This window comes from Rhopalosiphum maidis, chromosome 2, assembly GCF_003676215.2.
Source record: "Rhopalosiphum maidis isolate BTI-1 chromosome 2, ASM367621v3, whole genome shotgun sequence".
NCBI lineage: Eukaryota > Metazoa > Arthropoda > Insecta > Hemiptera > Aphididae > Rhopalosiphum > Rhopalosiphum maidis.
Genome location: NC_040878.1, coordinates 73,628,397 through 73,638,815, shown reverse-complemented (window position 1 = coordinate 73,638,815; position 10,419 = coordinate 73,628,397). Strand labels below are relative to the sequence as shown.

The 10,419-nt window shown below is 26.3% G+C and overlaps 1 protein-coding gene and 1 pseudogene across 1 annotated transcript; one reads left to right on the top strand and one right to left on the bottom strand.

Moving 5' to 3' along the window:
• Positions 1-1,408: 1,408 nt before the first annotated feature.
• Positions 1,409-4,066, bottom strand: LOC113553819 (annotated as a pseudogene).
• A 206-nt stretch (positions 4,067-4,272) lies between these two features.
• On the top strand, positions 4,273-9,815 carry LOC113553771 (nucleolar complex protein 4 homolog B-like). The gene is given in 10 exon segments (XM_026957282.2): positions 4,273-4,408; positions 4,540-4,690; positions 4,756-4,957; positions 4,960-4,992; positions 5,071-5,265; positions 5,339-5,399; positions 6,139-6,249; positions 8,017-8,174; positions 8,243-8,436; positions 9,279-9,815. Coding segments are annotated over 9 exon segments (1,188 nt in total). The 5' UTR covers positions 4,273-4,408; positions 4,540-4,576; the 3' UTR covers positions 9,399-9,815.
• The last annotated feature ends 604 nt before the right edge of the window (positions 9,816-10,419 follow it).

Genomic DNA, 10,419 nt, shown 5'->3' with positions numbered 1-10,419 from the left:
TCTTACCTTGATACAAGTGTTCACTTATTATTTTTATTTGCCATATAGTAAATTATTATTATTTTTTTACTATTATTTCAAGCATTTAGAGCTGTGTTAATAATAAAAATGTAAATTTTAAAACTCTCCCATATAGAAACGGCTTCCTATTATGAGTTCTAATTTTTACATTATCCTATGCTATTCAAACTTAATTGATGTTTCAAATTTGTAAGTATATTTTAATAAACCATTGTATTCAAAATAATTTTTTGAGTACATCTAAATTTGCTCAACAATTTTAAATATTTAATTAAATTTAGTATTTTAGTTTATTTTCTTAAACACATTTAATTTTTTGATATTTTCTCTAAAAAAATGTATTATAATTGTATTTAAAATTACTTCTTTAAGTGCGATGTTCATTTTTCTATCTATGTAGTATCCAGCAGAGACACATAGTAATCTTTACTTTAGAAACTGTTTTCAAGCAAATAACACGGAAAATCAAGAATAATATGACAAATGACTTTTTGCAATTCTAAATTGATTATAACTCCAATAATTTTAAGTGAATCCATATAAAATATAATATAATATTATAAATTGCTTCATAGATTAGATTATACATTTCTGAAAAATATATTATATATGTATCAAACAAAGAATCTATAAAAGTCACAATGCAAGAATTACAATAATTTATATTATTATTTAATAATTTTAGGTTTCACCGTATTAATATATTATCATCAAATTAGTTTTTGTACAGGATGTAATTGTTCATTTCAATATACATCAAAATCTATTTAATAATAAATGAAGTGCATTAAATATATTCATCATATTCACATTAGCACCTTAAAACTTGTACTTGCTTTATAAAATTGTTATTCTTATTATGTATCCTATATCAAATATTAGCTATTAAATATATTTAATTTACAACTGTACTATGGACCTACCAAAATATAATTATTTGTTTATACTTAATAAATAAATATTTATAACTTAACATACAAAGCAGCAACATACTTGGACAGCTTTTGATCTTTGTATGTTAAATACTGCAAAGTATATGGTTATCATTATGCTGCATAAAAACCATTTAACATATATACAATTCACAAGTATAATGAAATACATTTTAAAATAACTGAATATATACATTTTTTTTATCTTTGAATAGTTATTTATATTTTACATATTTGTGTTATGATGTGTTAGATAAAATATTAAGTAATATTTAGTAATTGACTATGATAAAGTGAAATTTTAAATGGTAAATCTAATAAAAATAATAATAAATAATATCTGAAGAAAACTGAACTGTTTAAAATATTTTTATTTTTCACAATAAAAATCTTAAACACAAGTAATAATTTTTACACTTGTTGTATTTAACAGTTGTACAAATACATGTATTATCTATGATTAACAAGTACAACAAAATGTAAACACAATAAACATTAATACATTATACATAATATTATTTTCAACAGGGCACAGCCAACATTTACTTTAAAAATTCGTTCATAATTGTCATTAAATAAGTAGTAAAAAAAAAAAATAAAAGGACTTAAATATAATAAGGTATAACAACAACATAATATAAGCAACTAAAAATAATCAAACTCAACTTTAATCACTAGAGTTGCTTAGACATAATTTTTTCAATATCTACTATTTCTTTAGGGCAATCTTTACTTAACACCTCAATACTATTTTCAGTAATCAACACGTCATCTTCTATTCGTATACCCAATCCAAGGAATTCTTCATGAACTCTTACATTATTTTTACTTACATAAACACCTACAATAAATAATCGTAAACAGTTAAGTTAAACACTTTATGGAAGGTTTAAGAAAATATTAGAATATCAGAACTCACCTGGTTCCACTGTGATTATAAAACCCGGTTCTGTCTTAACACTTTTTTTTACTGTACCAATATCATGTACGTCCATTCCCAAATAATGACTAACATGATGAGGACACAATGCACGAGCCAACTAAAAATACCAATAATCTATTTTATTCCTGTATTTTACATTTTGTTGAAATAAAATAATTTATATCATTTTTAAATACTTACCATATTTAACTCTGAAGGATCAACATTTTTTTTAAATACATGGGCTGCTGCCAAGGCTTTTCCTAATTTAAAACACATGGCTTCATACAATGTATCTAATGATGGATGTTCTTGACACATGTCAATCAATTCTTTTTGAACACATAGAGTAGCTTCATATAAAGTCTTTGAGCGTCAGAAAACCATCCATTTGCTGGCCATGTCCGAGATATATCACTAGAGTATCCATGATATTCACAGCCTAATTAATCAAATATGGTTAATTAATGTTAATACCGTTAAAATTTAAATAAATTAACTATGGATATTAAAATTATAACTGTAACATAAACATTAAACATTATATGGTACATAATAAATTGTACATGAATATTAATTTAATCTTACCAGCATCTACAAGAATTAAATCTCCATCCTTAATTTTTTGTTTATTATCAATGTAATGCAAGGTATTAGCATTATTTCCAGTAGCAACCACTGGAGGATAAGCAAGATATTCAGCTCCACCCATTCGACATTCATAGTCTAATCTAGCATAGAGTTCATGTTCTGTAGACCCTGGTTTTGTTGACATCATTGCTTTGATAAACGCTTTAGAAGCTATTTGACAACTTTGTCGCATTAAACTTTGTTCGGCTAATGACTTATACAAGCGTAATTTGTGACAATGATCAACCAAACTATCATCCAACTGTAAAAAAAAATATTATGAAGTATAAAATTCAAAACACCCCATAGTTTGAACAAATAAATAATATTTAATTAAATAACAGAAAATAATAATAAAAGATAATGATCAGTTGTCAATTACCTAAGATAAACTCACATAAATTGAATTTTCTGCAGCAGCATTATTAACAGTCCTATCAACAATACTTTGTACTTTTTGTTTTTGATTGTACCATAGAACAGAATTATTATGACCTTTAAGTTCAGACATTATGAATTCTGAAAGCTGTGGTAATGTTTTGCCATCATCAACACCAAAAATTGATGGTGCACACTCAGCTTCTGCAAACAAAATATTCTAAACAGTTACATGAACTGTTAAGTATATTGCAATCACCTACTTGTACTAGGTCCATTCCACAATTCAGACTGAGGATCATAAGGCTTAAGGAATAGAGTTGATGTAAAGTTATCAACAGAATTACCACACAAAACCAAAGCACAGTCAGTTTCTTGGCATCCACTAAAATATAAAAATCCGTATTTTGTCTAAACGGATATGGAATATGGTCAGACATATATTGCCTAACAGCTGACGGTATAACAATTACATGGTAAACATCTTTTCTTGTACTCAATACAGATTCTATTAACTTGCGCCTTCTAATTATAAATTCTTCTTTTTGTATACCGGGGACAAGCTGAAATATATAATTTATTTAAACTATATTTTATTAGGTTCATTTTATACAGTGGTTTCTTTAAATACTCACTTCACCCTTCATCACTAAATGGGGATGAGATTCGTCCGTGGGTTGACCACAAATCAACGGTGTTTTCACTATATTTTTTATACTCATCTGGTGTATACATCTACTACTATTTGACCAAAATTCTGTTAATTTCCCTGCATCAAAATGTCAAACACATTAAGTCCATAACATTTAATGAAAGCGATTTATAGAAAAAAAAAATCTATTAAATTATCTCACCTGCATAATTACTCAAACACAATAATCGGGTACGAGGATACATTTTTATTAAATTTAATAAATACAATACAATATTAAAAACCGCTTAGAATTGACAAATTCAGACATTCAGTAAAAATTTTGTAAGAAATTCTTTTAAAAAAATCATATTGGCAGGTAATAGTGTATCCAAACCAGCGAAAATATTATCGTAGAACACTGAAGTATTTTTTATCAACGGTTACCGTTTTGACCACCTTATGATTTTACAATTTGTTATAAATAACAAAAATATGCTTCTTATATTATACTGGGCAGTAAAATAATACATATTCAAACATTTCAAACTAAATACTCAATAAACAATTAACAATCCAATTCTTGAATGTGAATCAATAATTTTTTTTAAATTTATAAAATTAACCTTTTATCATAAATTATTTATCTTTACCTTTATCCTACCCACGGTACCTTGATCCTACCACAGAATCCTACCATTGAATATAATAAGATAACACAATAATTATCATTTATTGATGAACTGGTAACTCTACCCAGGCAATACACGTGAGGTTCAAAATTTTTATTGGTTATATCATTTTATAGAAATGTACATTGATAACAAAATATTCAAAATAATAAATAGGTATTAATATTTAAATATTCTGTGTGTATCTTCGAACAACCAACAAGTAAGCGATAAGTATTGTTGTTACATAAATTATAGCATGTAATACATTTTTCAATGTATGGCTAAACCACGATTAAATATATACTTTTTTTTAGATATTTTTTAAATATAATATCTTAAATTTTGTTGCAGTTATAAACTAACAAAATTTCAACCAAGACTTTTAAGCATGGGGTCTGTTGCAGAATTCAAAAAATTATTCGAAAAATTTTTACAGGAAAATAAATGTCCTACTGGAGAAATAGTGAAAAAGAAATATTATTTTCCTGTTGATCAGTTAAAAGTGAGTATATTAAATAAAATTTATTCACTGAAAATTAATTATACCACTTCTAAATATTTTTGTAGACAATTTACACATCTATGCTTACAACTACTAATATACAATGGTCACAATTTCAACAATTATTAACAAATTATGTTGAATATTTGGACTTTTGTTATTACTCGTGGGAATGTTTTTCATCAATCGTACAACATTTAAATACAGACAAAACAAATGTATACATGTTTACAAATCTTTTAGGATTTATTAAAATTCCCACTGAAAAAAAGAAGATGACAAATTTTTATTTAAAAATAACAGTAGGTATATCGTATATATATATAAATATTGAAAAATAATTTAATTATACTTAATAAATTTCTGAATTTGTTTGATAGAACGTCCTCAATTCAAATATAATTTTGAACAATTGAAAACATGGGTTACGGTAGTTTGGGATGATATGAAACCTTTCATGTTATCAAATATTAAAATAAGACGAGAAATGTTAACATTGTTGATTGAAAAAATGTTAATGCACTTAAATAATCCGCTGGTAACTGCAGACTTTCTCATGGATTCATTGGATACTCGTATGTTTATATTTTTATACTATTTTTACTTTATTATATTATAGTGATAACAATTTGTTTGTTAATTTTATAGCTGGTCCCATTGCAATATTAGGCCTTCAAGGCATTTTTATTTTGGTCAAGGATTATAATTTGTAAGTAATACAGAAAATTATTTATTTTAAAATCAAAATATTTTCATATTTGTTTATATGAAATTTAAAATACATTTTACAAACTATAATTTTGTTAGTTCTTTAATGTATTTACTATTGATCATATACAGTCCATTGTTTAATAGATATATGAGCTATTTTTATTTTTAATGCATTTTATCCAAACTTCTAATAAAATATTGCCAATTTATTACAATGCCCATTTTGTTTTAAATTTTGAGCTGAGCAAAGAATATTATTCATTTTATAATGATGTGTTTGGTTTTTATCTTGTATATGTACACATTAACTAGCTTTAATATTCAACTTAAAAAAAGTTTATTTTTTGGGGGAGGGGGATGAAAAAAATATTCATAAATATCATATTATTCATTTGTAGGTAATTTATTTTTTGTTCCTGATATTTCGGGAGGAGGTTAAGCACCCAAACCCCGCCTGTTCATCTGTGATGGTGGTGTTGAATAGAAAATTGAATTAAGTTTGAACTTAACATTTTTGATTTATTTTAAGATATCATCTATATCTTTATATTATTAGACACCTAATGTACCAACTATAGCAGAATGGTGTTCACTCGCCTACCTTTTTTAATTTATAATTCTTTACTATGAAAGAATGCTAAAATAAAAGTAATCTCAATTTTGAAATAATATAACAAAAAGTTAAACCATTTATTATATTTTTATTTATTTTTTTTGTTATAATTGTTTCTAAATAGAGAATGTCCAAATATTTATGGGAAGCTTTACAACTTTTTTACAACAGATATGTTTAATTATCGATATAAAACCAGATTATTTTATTTGGCTGATATATTTCTTCGTTCAACGTAAGTAATATTATACCTAAACATTTTAACTAAACTAAGTTTTTTTACATTGGTAAATAGTAACAACAAAAGTATGTAAACGTTACTATTTAAAGATAAAAATATTGTGAAAAAAATGATGTAAAAACACAGATAATTTTTTATCTTTACGTTTTACAATAGATCAATTTATTTTCATATTGAAGTTAATAACCTAAAGTTGGTTTACCTTAATCTAAATTTGGTATATTGTATTGTTATATGTTTGTAAAATAAAGACAAAACATGCATGTGTAGTGTTCTCTTTAAGAATTAACTAATGCGATTTTAATATAAATAAATTACATACTATTAATCCTAATATTTAATTATTTTTATATTTGTTTTTACATTCAATTTACAAGTTGCAATATCAACAAAATAAAGTAAAATTTATGGTATTCGTTTAGTATGCATGACCTACCGGATCTATAATTAAATAACAAATAATTGAAAAACAGTCATATTAAAAATCATAAAATTAAGTTATTTTATTATTACAGATTACATTCAATATCAGTCAACAAAATATCAGTGTAAAAAATGTCATAAAATTTAAATTATGTTTAACAATACACTTTTTGTACATCACCTTAAAATTTTAATAAAATTGTATCTTGCCTGTTAATAGATCGGTACCATGCCTCAATTAAAAGACGTGGCAACATTTTTGCTGATGTTCCATTCATTTTTTGTAGGATTTTAGTTTTTAATATTCCCCATGAACATTCAATTGCTTATGTGTGAGCTCCAGTAGTTGGATCAACAAAATTTTTTGAATGGTTTACTGTTCTATGATCATAGCCTCTATTTTTTAAACAAGAATATGCTCTCCATTCTTCTGATATAATAATAGAACCCGGTAATATTTCTTTTCAATAATTGGAATTAAAGTTTCTCTGTTACGTTTTTCTACAACAAAAAACCTTCGTTCCAAATTATCTCTAATTTCGCTACATAATTCAAATACCCGAGGTCCTTCTAGTCTGTGACCATAATTTCTGCTTGATGTAGGCGAATTAACTAGATTTATTTGATTTTTTTGATCACTGTCAGAATTGGAGTCTGCCGAGTTATCTTGTACTTGGTCATGACGCCAATTACCTAGCAACAGTCTTCCTCGGTTATACTTTCTTTTCCCTCTCAATAATGATTCATCAATTTGTATCTTTATATTTTGTATTCCCATTTTTTGACGTTTTTCACCCATAGCTAATAGTTTATTTTTAATGTAAATCTTTGTTTCACCATGACATTTATAGCATAAATTAATTTCGTCATTCTGTGGTAATAGTTTATTTTTTTATAAAAATTCTAACACAATTTTTTCAAAAGAAATAATCGCATACAATTCAACTGCTAACATTTTAAAATTTTAAACACACGCGATTTAAGATTAATGCCTGAACATATACTGACAATATTGTTGATTAAATGAAAAATCTATTGGTAAAAACCACTTAAATAGTTATATAATATTAATAAAATAAAATTATACAGATAAGCAAGCATAGGTTGTCCATACCTATAATAATAGTATAAATAATCGTTTTGGTAGATCACTTATTAAACCCGGTAATACAGGTAGGTCACATACTAAACAAATACCAAATTTATGCAAAAGATTGCAGATTTTATTTTTTGAATTGTACCATTTTTATAAAGTATTAAAATAACTTATTATTTAATGCATTTGTATATTATTCTTTATTATCTAATTTCAGTTTTATTTTTATGTATTTATTATAGTCATTTACCCGAACTGCTGGTTGCTGCATTTGTCAAACGCATGGCTAGACTTTCATTGATTGCACCACCAACTGACATACAAATTATGGCAGCATTTATAGGAAATTTACTAATTAGACACCCACCGTTAAAAGTATTGATCCAAAGCGATTCTGTTGGTAATTTTGCACATTTAAAAGTACAATATATATTTCTTATTTAATAATAATAAAATTTTGTGTTTTAGTTGGTTCTGATCCTTATATTTTTGAAGAAAAAGATCCACTAAAATCAAATGCACTAAACAGCTCATTATGGGAACTTGTCTCTTTAAAACAACACATTCTACCAAAAGTGGGAAAATCTGTAAACTTTTTATTTAAAAAATTGCCACAAGTTGAATGGGACATGAGTGAATTATTAGATGACTCTTATGAAAGTGTAAGTAAAAACTAACTCTAAAGTATGTGATAACATTGTTAACTATACGAGATGTTTGTTTTTTAACACATTCGCTGTGGCTCAATTTTGTATACTCATACCCGGGTGCTGGTCTAATTTCCCAGTTTTTTTTTATGACGCTTATTGGAGTTTGAAAATTTGAGATACAGGAATTGCACATACATCATACATATTATAGAGTAATATACTATGAACAACAATGACGAAAAAAAAAATTCAAATGCAACGCTGATCAAATTAAAAGTAATTGAAAATAAATGAATAAATGACGCCTGAAGGCGTCATCCTGCAGCGAACGTGTTAAAAATTAATCTTGTCCCACAAAAAAAGTATAAGTATATTATACACACAATATTGTAGAACATATAAGAGGATGTTAGCATAATATTTGTTATCTCTCTCTAATCCACACGCAACATAGCAAATGCCAAATTGTACGTTCACAATAATGACTATACTCTGTCCTGACTAAAAGCGCACTGCCTTGGCAGCGGCAACGCTGTCTGTGGAGGGAATGCATGCGCGAGTTTCGACCTGTTTTTGTCGGCCGCCCGGTGCGCTCTTAGTCTGGACATAGTATATAACCATATGAATTTCTCAAATTAAAGTGAAATGACCTTTTAGAAAATTTAAACTTAAGAACATTATCTAGGACATCTCATAAGCTTTTTATTTTATTTTAAAGCAAGTTATGAATACCTGACAACTTAAGTTATACAATGTATACACTTTATTATTAAATTATAATTTGTAAATTTTACTATTTAAACAGTCTAATTTTAACAAATATATATTTATTTACTTTTTTTGTTTTATAATAGATTATTGATGAAGAATACAAGACGGACTTTCAAAAAGTGAGCTTAACATATGAAAAACCTGTTTCATTTTCTGTTCCACTATCCAATCATATGGATGATTTATGGACTTTAGATGATTAAATTAAACTATGTTATTTTGATGCGTGTATATTATTAAATATATGTTATAATTTTTCATAAAACTGTACCAATTAAGTTTCTTCACCACAGAGCTTAATTCAGAACGACTATTACCAAAAAAATAAATTTTACTGTATACAATTTTTGGAGGGTTTGAGGCAAACATGTAGTAATATTGATTTCGAGCAGACTTCGAAAAAAACTTATCTATTTTCAGAATAACAACCATATGACAAGACCCAGTGGTATACTAGTATGTTATAAATAAAATTCTTACATAGTAGGGGTAAACTGTCATGTAAGTGGACAGTGGAATATTCCTGATGTAAAAATGTAAAATAACAATATCTTAATCATTATAAATAATTTTTCAAAGTGAGTTAAATTTACTTTTCATTAAAAATTTAAAAATAATTACATTTGTCTGGATTATTTCTTAAATCCTCAAAATATGTCAAAAAGTGTCCTCTCAAGAAACTTGGTCAATAAAAGGATGTACCTAATAATGCCTGTCTTCGAAAAATTAATTCTATTAACTAAAAATACAAAAACTACTAGCTGTAGATACTAGTTGTACACTTCCATAACCATTGTATGTACATTCATTATTAAGTTCCTTTTAATTCACAAGTGTATTCTTAGGACTAAATTAAATTTAAATACTATTCTATAAGTTTATATTATAGTTGTGTACCAGAATCTACATTCAACCTCGCATAGTGTATTAGTGTATCGATATTCGATACAATTATTGCCGTACACTCGACAGCCGACACTCGTTTCTATAATATATCTATTTTCATTCTGACGTCATCGCACCATTCGACGGACGTGTGTACACTATAATTACGATGACGCAGCAGTACCGCACAGTGACACACGTGTACCAAGTCTAAATTTTGATTTCTACATTTAGTCAGAGTATAATTTACTTATATTACTCAATGCAATTAGTTTACAAATAATAGACTCCTATGTCCAACTTGATAAACAATTTATTTTGATTAAAGTACAAACAATA